Consider the following 17,769-nt stretch of genomic DNA (forward strand, 5'->3'; position numbering starts at 1 on the left):
TTCCTTGGAGGATACCGGGCGCGTAATAAAAGGTCTGGTGGGTCACAATTTGTCCCATAGCAACTCGATTCCATAATTTTAGAATAGTTCACTACTTAATAATGTAGTACTATCTCGGTTTATTGTTTTGTTGATTGAAGATCAATGCTATGATTTCGGCGAACATCGGCGAAATCGAGCGATGATTGGCCTTGGCTGAGTGAGACGATCTGTGGTTCGCCGGAAGGGCTTCTGACTGTTCATGTTGAATGAAGAGTTAGGCGATGCTTAATTTCAGGAGGGAGGTCTCTGGACTGACGACTAAAATAATTGACACGTTATACTCAGTTCTCGGAGGAATGGGCCTTGAAGGAGTCTCCAGCTTTGCAAAAGGTTCTAGAGCGAGTCTTAGGTCGAAGAATAGCAAGAAGAAAGATGTTCGACATTCTGTGGTGTGTGAAGCCACCTTATAACAATAGCCATAGCTCCAAAATACGTTATTCATGAGGCTAGAAGGGATGGTGTTGATTGCAGGGTTTGTGAACGCGAGGGGAGGAAAGACAGTCGGCTTCTCGCCCTTCTGGAGGGCAGGTAGGCCTTGGCCATCACTTCTTCACGATCGTTCGACACTGCTCTCTACCTCACCACTCGACCCCTTTCTTTCTTCTGTAAAGTGGTTTGAATTGACTTCAGGACAAGCTTCGACAGATTCGGGTGGTTGTCATTCTCCCAATGATGGGCTCAGCCATCCGATTCTCAAAGTGAAGCCGGAGTGGCCTGAGTGACTGCAACTTCGTCTGATCCAGTGAACTCATCCTCCTTTGTACATCGTCAAGACCCGAACGCTATCTTCTGCTACTGATCTTGCTTCTCACTTACTTCACCTGTCTCTACCTACACATCTCATGTTCACCACGTTCTTTCCCAACAATCTGCATCTATCTTCAATCATCTACAACTTGCTGAACCCTCTCGTACCCTACCCACACCCAAAATTTCTTCGGCCTACACCAGAAACCCAGAACAATTATTTATATCTTCAAGGCGACCTGTTTACCACCAGAGTCCCACAAACACCCTATAACCGGTTGCACCACTCAACACCTACAGAAATGTCCGAAGAGGGAGCTCCGGGCTATACCAGCCTGGCAGATCCCGCTTTGCTGGACAAGATAGACAGTCTATTCGCATGCAACGTCGGAGAATACATCAATCTTCCCCAGCTAGTTGTCGTGGGTGACCAGTCCAGTGGCAAAAGTTCCGTCCTCGAGGGTCTCACCCGGCTGCCATTCCCCCGCGACAGCGGGCTGTGCACTCGTTTCGCAACTCAGCTCATCTTTCGCCGTAATAAAAACCTTACGACCAGAAGGATCTCTTCGTCGATTATTCCCGCGTCAGACTCACATCCAACAAGGGCTGGAGAGCTACAGGCTTGGGGTGCAAGCTTTGAGGGCAGCCTAAGCCCAGTCGCTTTTGCTGCAATACTCGAGGAGGTAAGCACCGCTTGGAGTTTCTGCAATGAAGTTTCCTGGAGGGCTGGCGATGCAGAAGGCTCGGGCTGTAGTTGGCGCAAGCATCTACGAGCTGTGCCTAACAGCTGTGGCACAGAACCACTTTTGCTAATAGAACTCTAGGCGCACAGACTGATGGGTGTCTCCACTCGTGACAAGCCTACCAGGTTGACATTTTCCAAAGACATATTCCGGCTGGAAATCTGCGGACCTGACGAGGACCATCTCAGCGTTATTGACGTCCCTGGCATCTTCAAGTTGACTACACCAGGACGCACAACCAAAGCTGACATACAGCTCGTGAGGGAGATGGTCTTGGGATACATGAAAAATCCGCGGTCCATCTTATTGACGGTCGTCGCGGCAAATGTCGACGTGGCGAACCAAGAGATCATCGAGATGGCACGGGAGGTAGATCCCGACGGAGAGCGGACCCTAGGGGTCTTGACTAAACCCGACCTCGTCGACAAAGGGGCTGAGCAGAAGATCCTGGACATCATCGCTGGGCGAGAGCTCCCCTTGAAATATGGTTGGATTCTGGTTCGAAACCTGGGGCAAAGAGAGATGGAGAAAGGGACTGTTGACAGAGACACTGCAGAAGCCGAGTTTGGTAAGACTGAGTTGTGGAACACAGTCGCCGCGGACAGATATGGCATAAGCTCCTTGAAAACGCGCTTGCAGGAGACGGTCACCGAGAATGCCAGAAGGGCATTTCCTCTTGTTAGTAGTACGAACAGGAATCATGAGTGACATGTGCTAACAGCCTAGCAGGTCCGAGCCGAGATCAGCAAAAAGCTCAAGGACGCCAAAACAAGCTTGGATATGCTGGGAAGTGAGAGAGATACCACCAGCCAGCAATTAAGATATCTTCTCGATGCGGTGACCAGGTTCAATATTATCACAACCCAAGCTCTAAGCACCCATTATGGTGCCGACAAGAACTTTACCAAATACAAAGAGCTTCGCCTCGCCACTTTGGTTGTCAACCGAGAAGTCTCTTTCGCACGATCGTTCGAAAAATGGGGTCAAAAATACAGATTCGAGAAAAACAGTATCCGTGAGGACGTCGAGATTCTTTCCCCCACCGACGGCGGGATTGAGCATATGCAATTCTCTGCTACCACGCGACCAGAAGCATCAAGTTCCCACTCTACGGGGGAGGGAGATTCTGATCGCCATGTTTCCCGTCCTCCCAGATTCAAGACCCGGATGACTGAGCCCGTCATGGAGCTGGAAGATGTCCTCACTAACCAGGAAATCATTGAGAAGCCCTTGAGGCACGGTATCTATGAATGGCTACGAGATGAATATCGCAACTCACGCGGGTTTGAACTCAACAATTTCAGCATTACCATGTTGACCAATGTCTTCAACAAGCAGACCATGAAGTGGCAAAGCATTGCGCTGGGCTATCTCAGTGATGTCATCGTCACCGTCCACAACTTCATCATGCGCAATTTGCAGATCTGCCTTGCGGATCGACGGGTCTTTCGCAATCTGCTGCCGTATCTAATGGGCGACTTGCTAGAAGTGTATCAGGGCGCAATGGACCATGTGTGGCTTCTCCTTTACATTGAGCGGGAGGGCACACTGAAAACCTTGGACCATTATTTCAACGACCAACTGCAGACAATGTGAGTCCGTTCGTCAACTCGCGCGCGCACACTTGTCGTGGCTTTCACTAGAACCCATGCTAATCTTCAAATAGACGCCAGTCTCGGTGGAAGGCCTACGTTGAGGAAAAACAGGTTAACGGAATCCTCCATGTTGGCGACCTTGATTACCGACAGGACATGAGCAACGAGAGCCACACAGTGCAGGACCTACATGATATCTTAAGGTCATACTACAAGGTAGCGATGAAACGGTTGGTGGACAACGTCAGCATGCAAGCGGCCGATTACCATCTGGTGAACGGGCCCAACGCACCGATGAAGCTGATTTCGCCCGCCTTCGTGCACAGCTTCTCTGCCGAGACGCTGCAGGAGATTGCAAAGGAGGATCTAGCAGTGCGCAGAAGACGGACTCAGCTAAAGAAGCAGATCGCGGAGCTGGAGAATGGCAAGCGGCTTTTGGTCTAGGTAGTAGCGGGTAGCGAGGTGACATTTTGGGTGATGGTGATCTTGGGAGAAATGATTCCTTGCTTGGCGGTGAACTATATACGGACACCCCGCTCATATTTGAATGGGCTCTGGCTCTTTAATGATCTTGGCGCAACTTTAATCGCCTTCTAGTGTATCCAATGGAAGCGATATCACACCACACTCTCCCACATGCAACGCCCACCGGCTGGCCCCTGGGTTGGATGCGTATAATGGCCATGGATGTAGTGGTAGCGCAAGCGAAGCCGCCAATGCGCGTTAGCGAGTGGGGAAGCATAGGGAAGCTCCGCCGTGAGCTGTCAGCCCGGCAACGGCCCGCCCTGCGCCCCATTCCGCATTCCTCGGTGATAAACCAACGATAAGTTAAATGAACCACTAACCCGGTTGAACCTAGCCCAACAACCGCGGTAGCTCGTGCTTTCTCCATCTTAAAAGCCGAGCTCCCCTCTAATTCCCCCTCAAAATACATCTCCAACTCAATCCTCCTACTAACACTACTGCAACGGGAGTCAGGTAGACCACCAACACACCAACAAAATGGGCTACACAACGCAAGCCGAATTCGACGAGGTCAGCCCCTTCCCTTCCCTTCCCTCTCCCATCCCCCCCAAACCATTCCCCCACCCACCCAAGCCAACCCACTAACGCGCAAAAAGGCCCTCCGCACCGTCCGCACAACCTTCGCGACCGGCCGCACAAAACCCCTCGCCTGGCGGCGCCAACAACTCCGGCGCCTCTGGTGGATGCTCGAAGACCACCGCCCCTCCATCATCGCCGCGCTGCAAACGGACCTCCACAAGTCCGAAGTGGAGACCACACTCGTCGAGATCGGCATGCTGCAAGCGGACATCCTGCACACCCTCGACAAGCTGGCCGAATGGACCGCCGACGAGAAGCCCACGCGCCTCGACCCCGTCAACCTCCTCGGGGGCACCGTCGTGCGCACCGAGCCGCTGGGCGTGACGCTCATCATCGGCGCGTGGAACTGTCCCTTCCAGCTGGCTTTGCAGCCGCTCGTCGCGGCGATTGCGGCGGGGTGCGCGGCGATCGTCAAGCCGTCGGATGTGAGTGCTGCATCCGAAGAGGTTTTGGCGCGGATCATGCCCGAGTATTTGGATCCCGAGGCGGTGCGGTGTGTGACGGCTGGCCCGGCGGAGATGGAGTATATTCTGCAGCAGAGGTGGGATCATATCTTCTATACGGGGTCGGCGAAGATCGCCAAGATTGTGCATGCCGCTGCGGCGAGACATCTCACGCCGGTGACGTTGGAGTTGGGCGGCCAGGGGCCGGCGATTGTGACGGAGTCGGCCGATGTGGAGATGGCCGGGAAGAGGATTGCGGGGGCCAAGTTTTTGTTGGCCGGGCAGGTTCGTTTCTTCTTTTTCTCTTATGTTGGCTTTGGTCTGGTCTGGGGAAGAGATTAAACTGAAGATGCCAATCTTTATGTGGAAAGTGTGGGATTACGAGTAATACTGACGATGCGGCAGGTCTGCATCAACGTCAACCACATCCTCGCTCACCCCACCATCCGCGACCCCCTCGTCGCCTCCCTCGCCCGGTGGTTCGACACCTTCAACGGCGGCCCAGACAGCATCCCCCCCTACAGCTGCCACATCGTCAACGACCGCAACTTCGACCGCCTTGAATCGCTGCTCAGCCGCACGTCTGGTAAGATCGTCTACGGTGGCGTCCGCGACCGCAGCAGCCGGTACTTCGGGCCCACGATCGTCGTCGACGTCCAGCCGGACGACGTCCTCCTCACTGAAGAACTCTTCGGCCCGATTCTCCCGATCGTCGACGCCGACCTCGACGCCGCGCTCGCCTTCACCACTTCCCTCGAGCATCCGCTGGCCTTGTACGCGTTCACGAACGTCGAGGCTGAGAAGGACCGGATTCTGCAGACAACAAGCTCCGGCGGAGTCACATTCAATGATTGTCTCCTGCATGCCTTGGCAAAGGATGCCCCCTTCGGCGGTGTGGGCCATGCTGGCATGGGCGCGTATCACGGGAAGTACGGCATCCAGGCGTTCTCGTATCGGCGGACGGTCACGAATGCGCTACCGAGTGTTCTGGAGGGGTTCATGGATGCGAGGTATCCGCCTTATACTCTGGAGAAGATGCACAAGATGATGCCGAAGGTGACGCCGTCGTTTGATCGCGACGGGAATGAGAGGAGTTCGGTGGGCAAGGTGGCTGGCGCGGTGGGCGCGGTGGCTGCTCTGGGCGCATCGGTCTGGTTTCTGGGCGGTGCCAGGGAGAGGATTCCGGCTTATGTGAAGGGGTGGTTGCGCTAGGCTTGTGTCTACGCTGTATCTGTGTCTTGTTAGCTATCGATTGTAATGGATCTGTACAGGATTTGGGTTGACTTCGTGCTTGCTTTGATGGATGCTTGTATTTCGCTGTGGAAAGGACTATGACCCGCTCAGCCGACTCGATCACCTACTGATCATGAGCTCGTCTTAGCTTCACCTTTGACTGCAAAGGCTACTAGACTCCAACACCGCGATGAGGTGCGAGCTCCCGTTGGAGGCCTGTCTCCCATCCAGGCAACAACGCAAGCGTTGTGTTTTCGTCTAATGCTGCAGCCGCCATCTGCCCGCCAAAACAAGCGCGATGACCCAGCACCAAAGACCACATACACCGTCTCATCCTTAACGAGCTCAAGGACTCGTCCTAGGAGAGTCAGGTGTAGCGAGGAGAAGGCAACAAAGGAAATCTCACCCACACACCACTCGCACATGCATCCACACAAGCACCAGCACCAGCACACAGCTCAAGCACAACGGTACGAGTACCAGTACAAGCTTCTAGTACAGGCACCAGCACCAGCACAGACACACAGGTCGTGATGGTGGCCTGAGCTAAAAAACGAACCGTTAGACGAGGCATCATGGGCAACTCATTCCCTTCCACTCCCACCGGACGGCGACAGCTTCCAGTAAATGAACCCACCAGATCTCGCCTGGTGCAACTGCGCAGTTTCCATATCACAGAGGCAATGGAACTGGCTGGGTTCCCTCAACCAACGAGTCGGTCGAAGATCTGATTCCAGCACGAACGCAGGCCGGCTCGCAGTCCGTCCCCGCATGTCAGCTGTTCCCAGGACCATTGGAAGCCAAGGTACCTGGTGGTCAAACCTCGACAAGGTCTGTGGTCGCCTTGATCAGCCCGCGGATAGGACTCCCGAACATAGCATATCTTCCCGACTGGTAGGGAAGGCCATGTTCTACCCTCGGGAAGCGTTTTTCTTCCTCAGGGAAGCGTCTGTCTTCCTCGCGGAAGCATCTTCATGGAGATGCTCTCCAGACAACATGGAGATGTTGTTTGGGAAGAAACCCCATGCAAATCTCTTCTTGTTCCCATAAAAGAAATCAAGAAGCAGCGCTGATCAGAGTCGAATACACCCAACAACACCAGTATTGGTGTCGTAGAAGCATAATAACCCCTCTGTCCATGTCACCCTAACTTTCTCTAAGAGAGCGATAAGCTGACTGCTCCACCAGTAATACCAAATATCTTGGTTTCCTGAAAGAACCTCTGGCCTGCTGGTCATCCTGTTCTCTCAAATCGAGTTCCCAAGACAAAAGCCGGTCAGGATAGACAGTTCAGCGTCGTTCCCTCAATCTGTTCACGATGTTTCGGGGTCACCCATTTGTGAGACAAGGCTGAAGCCGAGTCCGTACGCGTAATCGCCCACATCTTGCCAGACGTTTGGGAACGAGTCCTCTTCGCAACTCTCTTGCACAACCTGTGCAGGAGCTTGTAGAAAGAGGACATGGCACCTTGCCAAAGATCATCTCAAATTGAGCATCTTCGGCAGCACGCCTGGTTCTGTGGTCATTCCCCAACGACTCCAGAATCGGTCGCCGCTGTATGAGGATGCCCAGAACCCCCCAGTTGATTTTTGAAGATCGGGCAAGGAGAACTGGGGCCTGACATGGATCACAGCACGGCAACTTGCACAGCTATGATATGTCAGGAACCCTCGACATTTTGTCAAAGGGTCGTGCGGAGGTGAGTAGGGAGGAGGGAGGGAAGAGGATGGAGGAGAGGCGGAAGTGAGAATCACAGAGGGGGATACACGCTGGGATACAAACTGAGATATACACTAGAAACAAGAATCCGAGATGAGAAAAGGAGCATGGTACATTGAGGCATTGGGATGAAAAACACAACCAAATGATGAAAAGAATTAAGATGGGATACAGGATGATGATGAATACAGGATGATGATGAATACAGGATGAAGAAGGATACGAGACGATGATGGATACATGATGAGATGAAATACAAAAATGATAAAAGGCAGGAAAAGGACATGTTACGTGATGGGGAACAGGACGGTGGAAGGTGATAAAAGAAAAGAGGAGGGAGAGGTGGAGGAAGGATGGAGGAAGAAGAGAGGAAAGACGAAGACTTATATAGACAAGAAAACATGTCAATGCCCAAGGTCAGCTGATTTGGATCGACTCATTCACTCAGTCGCTACGATTACCTAGTGATGCCTGGCTATCAGTGAATGTACCTCACTATTGAGGATCCACAGACGCATAGATAGGCTGCAGCATTAAACTCAGTGGAATCTACGAAACTACAGGACTAGATCTTAATATCACGTGTGCTACTCGAGCTCGTCTTAGCTTCGCCAATCTATGGCTACTAGACTCCAACACCACGATGAGGTGCGAGCTCCACGTTGGAGGGATGCGCAGAGGTCGGTGCGCAAAGAAGCAAGGAAGAAGCTTGGGATGCGAAAGAGGGGTTGGAGAAGAGGGGGAAGTAAGAATAGGAGTATCTATATAGTCTATATAGATAAGAATAGAGAGGAGGGAGAGGAGGGAGAGGAGGGAGAGGAGGGAGAGGAGGGAGAGGAGGAAGAGGAGGAAGAGGAGGAAGAGGAGGAAGAGCAGGAAGAGGAGGAAGAGGAGGAGAAGAAGAAGCAGGAGAAGAAGAAGAAGAAGAAGAAGAAGAAGGAGAAGAGTAGAAGAAGAAGTAGGAGAAGGAGCAGAAGGAGGAGCAGGAGGAAGAAGAGGAGGGAGAAGAAAGAGAGAGAGAGGACAGAGAGAGGACAGAGAGTAGAGAGAATGTAGGAAGATTAGGGAGGAGGAGAGAGTTGTAGAAGAGAAGAAACGGACAGGGAGGCAGAGAGGAAAGACGACTGGTTTTGTTCAGCAAATCTGATTCATCCTCAGCAAAATTTGCAGGACATTCTACAATTCTGACGCTTTCTATTGCTTCACTATTGCGGCATCATGAAGACTTCCTTGTCATCTGGCAGAAAGTTCTGCTGGATGGCCTGCTCTGACGCGATATTGACTTAATAGTTGCGTTGTTCTGTTCCATGAGATTCTTTGATGACCGCAACCGCTGTCACCTTCGACGTGTCTAGGATTGGGGCCAGAGACCTCCATAATGTCTATGAGATGACAGCGACGCATGTTGGGCAAATCTAACGAATATGATACAACTAGTCTACCGACACAACCACTCATCGATCCTCCTCGAGAGCCGCACACACCTGGCATCGACCACCCTCGTCCACCAACTCGATAACCAAACCACCAAAACTCCCATCACCATAGCCGTGACTCCCCAACTGACCACAAACACCCCCATACCCCCAGCAAGTGCCTCCTCATCCGTCGCCGGGTACTCTCGCCCGGTCAGAAGCCACCACAGTCCGTTCCGTACCGGATCCCGGGCAACATGATACACCGACTGATGCACCAGATACAGCGAGAACGAGATGCGTGCGAGGAACTGCGGCGTCGGCCTCTCCAAAGCCCTCTGCAGCACCTCCACGCGATCGATGGCATACACCACCAACAGCGACCCCACCGTCTTCCAGCATTTACTCACAATCGCCCAGTCGTCATCCCACCGCGGCGACTGCAGCGACCCCAGCCATTGATACCCAGGCGTAAGTACCCCATCATCCCCGAGACAGAGCAGATGCAGCCCCATGAGAAAACAGAACCCTGTCACCAGCATCCTTGCTTTTGCTTTCAGGCCACTGGCTGACGTGCTTGACAGACCGGCCTCGCTGTCCTTCCTACCAACCCACCACCCTTCGCCCAACACCGCATCCCCACCACTCGAGTGCAACGCCTGAGCAAGCTCCGCAACCCCCAATCCTCCAAGAAAACCCACCCCATCCCAGATCCCATACCACAGAAAATACAACGCCAGCACGAACACTCCCCCGACGCGCATCTCCTTCCTCCAGAACGCCATCCCCAGAATGACAAGAAACACCATCAAACTCCCGCGGAACTCGATCGGCATCGTCCATAGCTGTCCATTCAACCCGGGATTATGATGGAACTGGATGATATTCACAATGTCCAGCAGATACCGCAAGAGATAGGTGAAATGGAACACCGGCGCGGTCCACGGCCGCCGACCCCAGACGACATCATCGCCAAACGACCAGTGATACAAGCCACAGAAAAACAGCAGCTGCGAGAGGATGGCGACAAGAAAGACCGGCAGATAGATGCGGAAGATCCGGCGAGTCGTCGCGGAGGAGAGTCCGCGGAGCAGGTTTTGGTTCGTCGCGGACGACGCGGTCAGCGAGGAAGACGGCGCATCGCGGAGACGAAGCAGGTTGATGCTCAGAGCGTAGCCCGAGATCACGAAGAATAGCGCCACCATGGCGTGGGCGGAGAAGAGCAGGCGGATCGGGGGCAGTTGGATGAAATGGCGGTTGGCCGAGGCGGGGTCCGCCCAGTAGGAGTGGAAGGCAAAGTCGAAGATTCCGCCCATGAAGAAGTGGTTGAAGGCTACTATGGCGGCTGCGAGGCCGCGAAGGCCGTCCAGCCACGATGTGCGAGGTTTTTCCATGATATGCTCCATTGTATGCTGTGATAATGATGGAATCATTAACCGCAGTATTGCAGTTAACGAAAGCGGGAGAGGCGGAGGGGATAAGACGGAGGAAGAAAAAGGGATCGATCCATGAATGGAGACTGGACTCGGATCCACACGCTAAATTAGTATTTTTAGCGTGCGATCATGACTGGTCCCTGTCTCTGATTCTTCAGGCGGCTGATTGTAATGATGAACAGGGTTTATTTCTGCTGGGGTATATACAACATTTCCCGATCGGGTAATCTCACGCAGGCATCTACCGCACTACCGGCGTTGCTGCCTACTCATTACAGGTCACTACAGGCCGCGTTCCAATGCTCGACTCTCCTCGTCAACCAGCCACTGGTCCACGGTAGCGAGCTCTGCCGTCTGGAATCGCCCTCGGGGATCCCGCTTCCCAGCCGGATCATACTATCGAGCATACATCGATCCTCATAGAAGCTCCACTGCACGCACTCGCCCCAGGCTACGCAGGCAGCCTCGCACCTATCCACCGACATCCAGGCCTCCTTCCAGGCCTGCGGCTTGGTGACGGTTTCTGGCACCGTCACTGCCTTGACATTACTGGAGCGGATATCGTACTTGGCCGCGCCATTCTCCCACCACTCCACCCGCTCCCGCAAGTACGGCAGCACCATCGCCTCATACACATCCCTGTACCGGATGGGGCCCCGGGCCTGCACGTCGCCCCACCGCATCTCCAACTCGTACAACCGGGCCACATCGCGGTTGTGCGTGTGGTGCCAGCTAAACACGGGCTTGCACCAGTTCTCCTGCTCGTACCAGCTCGTCCAATGCGCCTCGGGATTGAACCCGTAGCTGAAGCGACTGTCCTCCGCCTCCGGATGCTCCCCGAACCCCACGCCACTCTCCTTCAGCACATGGCCGAGAATGTGGTCCCCGCACCCATGCTGCGCCGTGAATTCAGCATACTTCTCCTCGATATTGACTTTCCCACCCCCAAACGCCATCTCCCACGCCTTGCGCGAGATGGCGAACCCGGACCCACCGTGCGCGAAATAATCCCCATGGATCCAGGCGACGCTGCCCAAGTACCAGGGTTGCCGGTGGTCGAAGCGCTCCAGGTGCGCGAGGAGGTTGGGCAGGAAGAGGTAGGCGTCATCCTCCATGAAAATGTACCATTTGGCGTCCGGGCGGGCGCGCCCCGCGTGCTGCACCAGCGGCAGGAACTTGTACTTGTCGAGCTTCCAGCCGCCCGCGGGGCCGGAGTTATCACCCGGATACACGTTGTTGATCTCGGCGTAGTTCTGGCGGAAGTCGTGGTCGGCCTGTTGGCGGTAGGGGAGGGCGATCTCGGGGTCGCTGATGGTCGTGTTGGCGAGGACGTCGATGAAGGTCCACGCGCCGATGGTCTCGGGGCTGTCGGAGTAGAGGAGGACGTTGGCGGGAGGGATGCGGGTGGGGGCGAGGGTGGTGGTGAGGTGGATGGGGACGCGTTTCCAGAGGACGGAGGCGCCGGTTTTGAACATGAGCACGATGTCGTTGACGGTGAGGGAGGAGGAGGAGGAGGAGGTGGTGGTGGTGGTGGTGGTGATTTTGTCGGAGGCAGAGGAGGTGGAGGAAGCGGAGGAGGCTACCGCCGAGGGAGCGGGTTTCTGCGGTGTGGAGGTGTTTTCATCTTCGGCGACGAAGGGAGGTGAGGGGTGCACAACTACAGTGGCCTCTCCTGCTTGGTAGGGTGTTTGCGTGGTATACGCAGTCGACGAGACCCATGGGGGGCGATCGAGGGCAAAATGGTAGAGGAAGAGACAGACGGTCACCAGGATGATCCCGAGCGGGACGCGACGGTTGTCTTGGTAAAACCGACGCATGATGAGTGTCTTACCTCCGATCATGAGCTTGCTCGTGCAAAAGCCGGGTGCATAACGGTAAGGGTTTTATATCTTGGGCTACAGCCAAAGTTAGCAGATAGCGATTGTACAAAACTGGTAAGTGGTGATTTGATCATGGATAATTCCCCCTCAATAGATTTTCGAGGGTCCTCTGTCTGACCCCTATACAAAACCCCAAAAACCCCACCACAAAAATTAGTTAAATGAATGTCTCAGGCGCAAAGCAGCGTGATTGGCAGGTGCCTGGCAAGACATGGACAGATGCCTGCGCTAAGCCCACTTGGGCTACCACGGACAACTGAAGGCTCAGTGTTGTCTTGCCCGAAATAGTTTAGAGTGCGGCTATTGCAGTTCTGCAGGCCAATTCCGGCCAAGGGTTTAAGGAGTAAAAATAATCTCCGTGTCTGCAGTCAAACCCGCGCCGATACGAGCCACACGAGTGTCTTGCCATGGCCTATCATTAGATACGGTCTACCGAATCACAGCTCATGTTTCTACACAAGCAAGACCCATTGGCACTTGGCCTCTCAATACCGGGGATTGCTTTGGCCAAATTCAACGGTATTACTCGGTACTACTAGTTGAACTCTCTGACTAGCACTGACTCCAGTCTAGGGACTAGTCAACTCTACTAGTGAATCCATCATTGAGATTTTTTTGCGGGTGACTCCATCATGGCTCCATCTGCGGTCCCCCGTTCAATAGGGGACCAAATAAATACACCAATGCATCCGATGCAGCACCCCGAAGAATGTAGTCGTAAGCAGACACAGCGACCCGGACCATCCTCATGGACCACCCACCGATAATCCCCCAACGGGGGCCCCAAGTGCCGCTGCTGCGTCAGATGCTTAACGGGCTGGGCTGTCTGCTGGTGCTGCCACTGTACTACTACCTCACCGCCGCCACCCGCCATCCGCTCACCTTAGACCTGCTCCTCACCATCCTCGCCGCCGAATACAACCGCTTCACCAACGAGCGGCGGCGCCGCCGCGTCTCCCAGCCCACTGCCGCTGCCGCTGCCGCCGATCCCGAGAAGCCGCGGGTGATGGAGGCGCATTCGGCACCGGACTGCATGGCGGCGGTGGTGGGCTACCGCGAGGACCCGGGGCTGTTTGCGCGGGCGCTGAACAGCTACCGCGCGGCGGAGGGGTGTCGCTTCATGCTGGTGGGGATCGACGGCGACGAGGAGGCGGATATGGAGATGGTGCGCGTGTTTCAGAACGTATGCCATCCTGTCCCTTCTGTACAATCCAGCTACAGTTCACAGTCCATCACTAACAAACAACAGATCTACCCCGACGCTCCCACCATCCACCTGGACACACCGCTCGGCGACCTGGCCACGCGCACCTTCGACAAACTGGCCACAGCGGACCTGCACGCCTCGCCGGAAGAAAGCTACCAACTCGCGAGCATCGCGCACTGCTGCGACCTGGCGCGCGAGATCCTGGGAGAACACGACCTGCTCTCCGGCACGGGCCCGCCCCAAGTCTGCATCTACCAGCCGCACCACAGCAAGAAGGCGATCATGTTCACGGCCTTCATCTTCAGCCTGGTGCTGGCGGACGCGCGCGGGATCGAGTACCTGTGGTCGTCGGACTCGGACACGCTGGTGTACGCGGACTCGCTGCGGCGGACCGTCGCGACCATCGCGGGCGACCCCGCCGTGGGCGGCGCCAGCTCGGGCCTGCTGGTGCACAACGCGGGGGATTCGGTCGTGGCGCAGCTGGGCCGGATCGTGTACTGGTGCGAGCTGTACCTGACGCGGTCGGTGGCCACGGCGGCCGGCACGAGCGACTGCCAGAGCGGGCCGAGCTCGGCGTTTCGCGTGACGGCGCTGCCGGGGATTCTGTATCCGTGGTATACGCAGGAGGTCTGGGGGCATCGGATGGTGAGTCTAGCGAGCCCCCGCACTGTTGAGCCCCGGAAGGGGGGCGAACCGCCCTTCTTGAAGAATCAAGCCCCCGGCCATCCTTACCATCATGACCATGCTGACAAAAGCCAACGAAAGATCGTCAACGAAGACCGCCACCTAACGACCAACCTCCTCCTCCGCGGCTGGACCGTCACCTACGTCTCCGACACGCTAACCGCCACCGACACGCCGACCAACCTCCGTAAATGGATTCTGCAGCAGGTACGCCCTTGCCCCCAGTGCCCCAAAACCCCAACCTCCCCATCCGCCCATCCCCTCCAAAATATATTAACAATACCAAGGTCCGCTGGTCCCGCTCCGGCCACATCGAATCCCTCCAATCACCAACCCTCTACCTCCTCACCTCGCCCCTATTCTTCTGGGCCGCCATCAAGCGCGAAGCGGGGCCCCTGCTCGGCCTCGGCTATATTCTCTATTACCTGTGCACCGGCGCCAGCCTGGCCTACTTCTCGTGGACGGATCTGGCCGTCCGCCTCGTCTACACGATCCTGTACAACATCCTCCGGAACCCGGATCGCAGCGTCCGAACGCTCGTGTTATGGGTCGGTCTGCTCCCGGCGCTGCTGTTCTACAATATCCCACTCCCCATCGTGCATTTCTGGAGCGCGGTGACCGTGCTCGAGGATGGGTGGGGGACCAGTATGCGCTCCAAGGAGGCGGGGGTCGTGCCGGATGTGAATTCCTTGCCGGGTCAGGGCGGGGAAGAGGGGGATAAGAAGGGGGATGGGGAGAAATCCGGGGCGGGGGGTGCGGTGCAGACTGGGATGTGGAAGCGGTGGAAGGAGCTGGGGTTCTTCGTCGTGTACATGGGCATTGTGGCGGGCGTGGCGGCCAGGATCCTGGCGGGACATCTCGGGTATGCGGTGTTGCAGACGGAGCGGGCGGTTTGGGGGGCGGTGGTCGTTGGGTTCGGGGCCGCGTTTTGGGGTTTGGTGGTGCGGGAGTAGATAGAAGGGGAAAATACTGCACATATATACATCTACGGATAACGAGGAAGAGTTTAGAGCATGTCATGACAGTTCGCGGGACAAAAAGCAAAAACGCTGTTTAGCATCCAAATAACACGATATCTTGACTGTACTGATCCTCTCATCGTATCGCAACTTTTTACTCCCCCCAGTAGCAGCCTCTATTTCCGATCCCACCAACTCAATACCCCTCCTCGTCCACGCTATACTCCCGGTACATGATCATGCTGTACCGGGCAAACGCACTCCGCGCCCGCAGGCCCCGCCCATACCGCGCGAACAGCGGCGGCACCAGACAAAACACCGTCGCGAGGGCGGCCAGCACCGAGACGGCGCCGTTGGCGCCCAGCCGCTGCAGCATGGGCGCCGACACGAGCGGCAGCACGGCCGACAGGGTGGCGCGCACCAGGCTCAGCGCCGCCAGCCCACTGGCCGCGTAGCTCAGGTAGCTGTCCGTCAGGTAGCCTCCAAGCACGTAGTCGATTTCGTTCAGACTGAAGCCCAGAAGCACCAAGGCGACGACCGACACCAGCCAAGGCACGTGCGCCATCGCCGGCGGGATCGTCCACGCGAACACCCACAGCGCCGCCGCCAGCACGGGCGTGCCGATCCAGAACCCCAGGAGCTTGTCCTCGGGCTGCAGCGGGCGGCCCTGGCGGCTGTGCTGCGCGATGATGCGCAGGTCAAACCACCGCGTCACGAACCCGAGGAAGAGACCCAGGCCAATAGCGATGAATGGCAGGCACGCCTGCCGCGGGCTAAACCCGAACGACATGTAGATTGGGGGCAGCGCCTGCGTGAACAGATACACCAGCGCGATGGCCACGGCGCTCATCACCGCCACGATGAAGACGAGGAGCTCCGTGCACAGCAGCCGGATCGGCCGGAACAGCGCCAATCGCACAAAGGTGTGCAGATCCGGGGCTTGGTCTGGGTTCAGCGCGTCCGGGGTGCCGGGGATCTGCGTGACCTGCCGGAAGAGCGCCACCTCCCGCGCCAGCAGTAGCGAGGGCCGCGACTCGCGGATGGTTAGTAGTAAAAACGCCAGTAGCCCGGTCACCATGGCGGCCACGTAGAAGAGCCATCGCCTGGGGATTCGTTAGTGGCGTTTTCTCGGAAGTAACTTCTCTTCCCAGTGAGGAGGAGAATTGGGGAGCACACCAGTTCATATCCGCCACGACAAAAGTACTCAGAATCGGACCGACGACCATCCCCAGATTGGCAGCCTGCACCCAGATGCAGATCATCCACACGCGCTCCCGCGAGTTGAACAGATCCTCAATGCTGCCGCCCACCACCGTTGTGGGAATCGCCGACAGAATCCCGCTCATAAACCGTCCCACCACCACCCCGGCCATCGACGGCACCGAGGCCACCACCACACACGCCAGGCTGTACAACGCGGAGCTGACGACATACAGCTTCTTCCGCCCAAACGCCTCCGAGTACGGCGGGAAGATGATCCCCCCGCACGCCTGGCCGATCAGGTACCTATGAACTAAGTCAGTATTCCCCCGAGAGCAAGGGACGGCAGATACTCACACGGACACAAAGAGGAAGATCGATAGCTCCTGCGGGACATCAAATTCGCGCACAGCACTGTTGGCAGCGGTGGACTAGACACGTCAGCTCCCTAAACACCAGTCCACGAGTCGAAGACTCACACCCGCGGTGCTCACTGCGGTGCTGAAAGTACAATATACCCTCCTGGTCAGTCACAGCGAATAGTACAGAACCCCCCACGGATAAACTCACGTAAAGAACTCCAAGAACAGGATTAGCGCAATGTCCCAGATCTTCCTCCGCAGCCGCCAATTCCGTGGATGTCGACCGTTGCCAACCGCCCACCGAATGTGCACGCCGTCTGCAGCCATACGAAGGCCATACTGCGGGAGCAACGACTGCAGAACGTCTTTCTCGGACTCGATCGAGGACGTGGTGATTTGGCTGGTGGGCTTCATGGCGTAGAATAGAACAAAGTCTTAGCTAAAAGTTGACCGGACATCATATCTTGACAGACAAGGGAGTCCACGGACGTGTGTATTTATTCAAGCTGGCATCGAGCCCTGTGGAACGCCAGCACGGACTTAATCGGAACTATCTCACGACAGCGAGCTCTGGGCCATCAATTCCATAGGTCCTCGGTCGGGTCTTTCTGTGGCGAGACTAAGGCCTAGGTGGAATCCACTGCTGCCTCCTCAATTATCCCTCATCTTGACCTGTGCCATTCTCGGGATTTTGAGGAGTCTGTTCTTCTGAAATGCACGACCCAGTGCCACGAATAGACAGTCGAAAGTTCTGGGCCTATCATCGATCGGCTTTTACCCGATAACGCGCTGGAATATACGCCTGTACTCCAGTGCGGATCGACGTATCCGGCCTTCAGCATGGTACTACTTCGGAAGCGTGACGGGAGAGGCTTTGCATGTGCTTGGTTCTATTCGTTGCATTCGTGGCTTCTGAATTTTCCCTGCTCTCATGTCTCAAGTCATTTATTATCCTAGACTAACTCCAAATCGCCATCCACTCTGGGAATTCAGTAGTCTG

The 17,769-nt window shown here is 55.8% G+C and overlaps 7 protein-coding genes across 7 annotated transcripts; 4 read left to right on the forward strand and 3 right to left on the reverse strand.

The window, feature by feature from the left end:
* Positions 1-1,091: 1,091 nt before the first annotated feature.
* On the forward strand, positions 1,092-3,590 carry BO86DRAFT_352007 (dynamin family protein; the record flags this gene model as incomplete). Its single annotated transcript, XM_025669457.1, has 5 exons — positions 1,092-1,472; positions 1,614-2,210; positions 2,262-2,547; positions 2,623-3,124; positions 3,199-3,590. The coding sequence occupies 5 exons, from the start codon at positions 1,092-1,094 to the stop codon at positions 3,569-3,571; spliced, it is 2,139 nt and encodes a 712-aa protein (XP_025532766.1). The 3' UTR covers positions 3,572-3,590.
* Positions 3,591-4,019: 429 nt separating this feature from the next.
* On the forward strand, positions 4,020-5,953 carry BO86DRAFT_352009 (aldehyde dehydrogenase). The gene is made up of 3 exons (XM_025669458.1): positions 4,020-4,162; positions 4,249-4,959; positions 5,080-5,953. The coding sequence occupies exons 1-3, from the start codon at positions 4,130-4,132 to the stop codon at positions 5,884-5,886; spliced, it is 1,551 nt and encodes a 516-aa protein (XP_025532767.1). The 5' UTR covers positions 4,020-4,129; the 3' UTR covers positions 5,887-5,953.
* A 2,316-nt stretch (positions 5,954-8,269) lies between these two features.
* BO86DRAFT_374844 (uncharacterized protein) lies at positions 8,270-8,682 on the forward strand (the record flags this gene model as incomplete). Its single annotated transcript, XM_025670457.1, has 2 exons — positions 8,270-8,306; positions 8,405-8,682. 2 exons carry the CDS (start codon positions 8,270-8,272, stop codon positions 8,680-8,682), a joined length of 315 nt encoding a protein of 104 aa, XP_025532768.1.
* A 295-nt stretch (positions 8,683-8,977) lies between these two features.
* BO86DRAFT_374845 (acyltransferase family protein) lies at positions 8,978-10,435 on the reverse strand (the record flags this gene model as incomplete). The annotated part of the gene is made up of 2 exons (XM_025670458.1): positions 8,978-9,008; positions 9,111-10,435. The coding sequence occupies 2 exons, from the start codon at positions 10,433-10,435 to the stop codon at positions 8,978-8,980; spliced, it is 1,356 nt and encodes a 451-aa protein (XP_025532769.1).
* A 314-nt stretch (positions 10,436-10,749) lies between these two features.
* On the reverse strand, positions 10,750-12,294 carry BO86DRAFT_352013 (uncharacterized protein; the record flags this gene model as incomplete). Its single annotated transcript, XM_025669459.1, has 1 exon — positions 10,750-12,294. The coding sequence occupies one exon, from the start codon at positions 12,292-12,294 to the stop codon at positions 10,750-10,752; it is 1,545 nt and encodes a 514-aa protein (XP_025532770.1).
* Positions 12,295-12,833: 539 nt separating this feature from the next.
* BO86DRAFT_428717 (uncharacterized protein) lies at positions 12,834-15,201 on the forward strand (the record flags this gene model as incomplete). Its single annotated transcript, XM_025675611.1, has 5 exons — positions 12,834-13,540; positions 13,607-14,209; positions 14,330-14,455; positions 14,536-14,928; positions 15,013-15,201. Exons 1-5 carry the CDS (start codon positions 13,106-13,108, stop codon positions 15,199-15,201), a joined length of 1,746 nt encoding a protein of 581 aa, XP_025532771.1. The 5' UTR covers positions 12,834-13,105.
* A 202-nt stretch (positions 15,202-15,403) lies between these two features.
* On the reverse strand, positions 15,404-17,617 carry BO86DRAFT_428724 (putative MFS multidrug transporter; the record flags this gene model as incomplete). The annotated part of the gene is made up of 5 exons (XM_025675612.1): positions 16,978-17,617; positions 16,887-16,908; positions 16,765-16,838; positions 16,384-16,713; positions 15,404-16,310 (listed from the first exon to the last, which is right to left on the reverse strand). Exons 1-5 carry the CDS (start codon positions 17,181-17,183, stop codon positions 15,404-15,406), a joined length of 1,539 nt encoding a protein of 512 aa, XP_025532772.1. The 5' UTR covers positions 17,184-17,617.
* Positions 17,618-17,769: the final 152 nt, after the last annotated feature.

The sequence above is a fragment of the Aspergillus japonicus genome, assembly GCF_003184785.1.
Source record: "Aspergillus japonicus CBS 114.51 unplaced genomic scaffold BO86scaffold_2, whole genome shotgun sequence".
NCBI classification, from domain to species: Eukaryota; Fungi; Ascomycota; class Eurotiomycetes; order Eurotiales; family Aspergillaceae; genus Aspergillus; species Aspergillus japonicus.

Bases quoted from the DNA above. Each gene is read 5' to 3' on its own strand.
- BO86DRAFT_352009 (XM_025669458.1), top strand. From the start codon at position 4,130: ATGGGCTACACAACGCAAGCCGAATTCGACGAG. The intron at 4,163-4,248 runs GTCAGCCCCTTC...ACGCGCAAAAAG, and splicing joins CGCAAGCCGAATTCGACGAG to GCCCTCCGCACCGTCCGCAC. The intron at 4,960-5,079 runs GTTCGTTTCTTC...ACGATGCGGCAG, and splicing joins AGTTTTTGTTGGCCGGGCAG to GTCTGCATCAACGTCAACCA.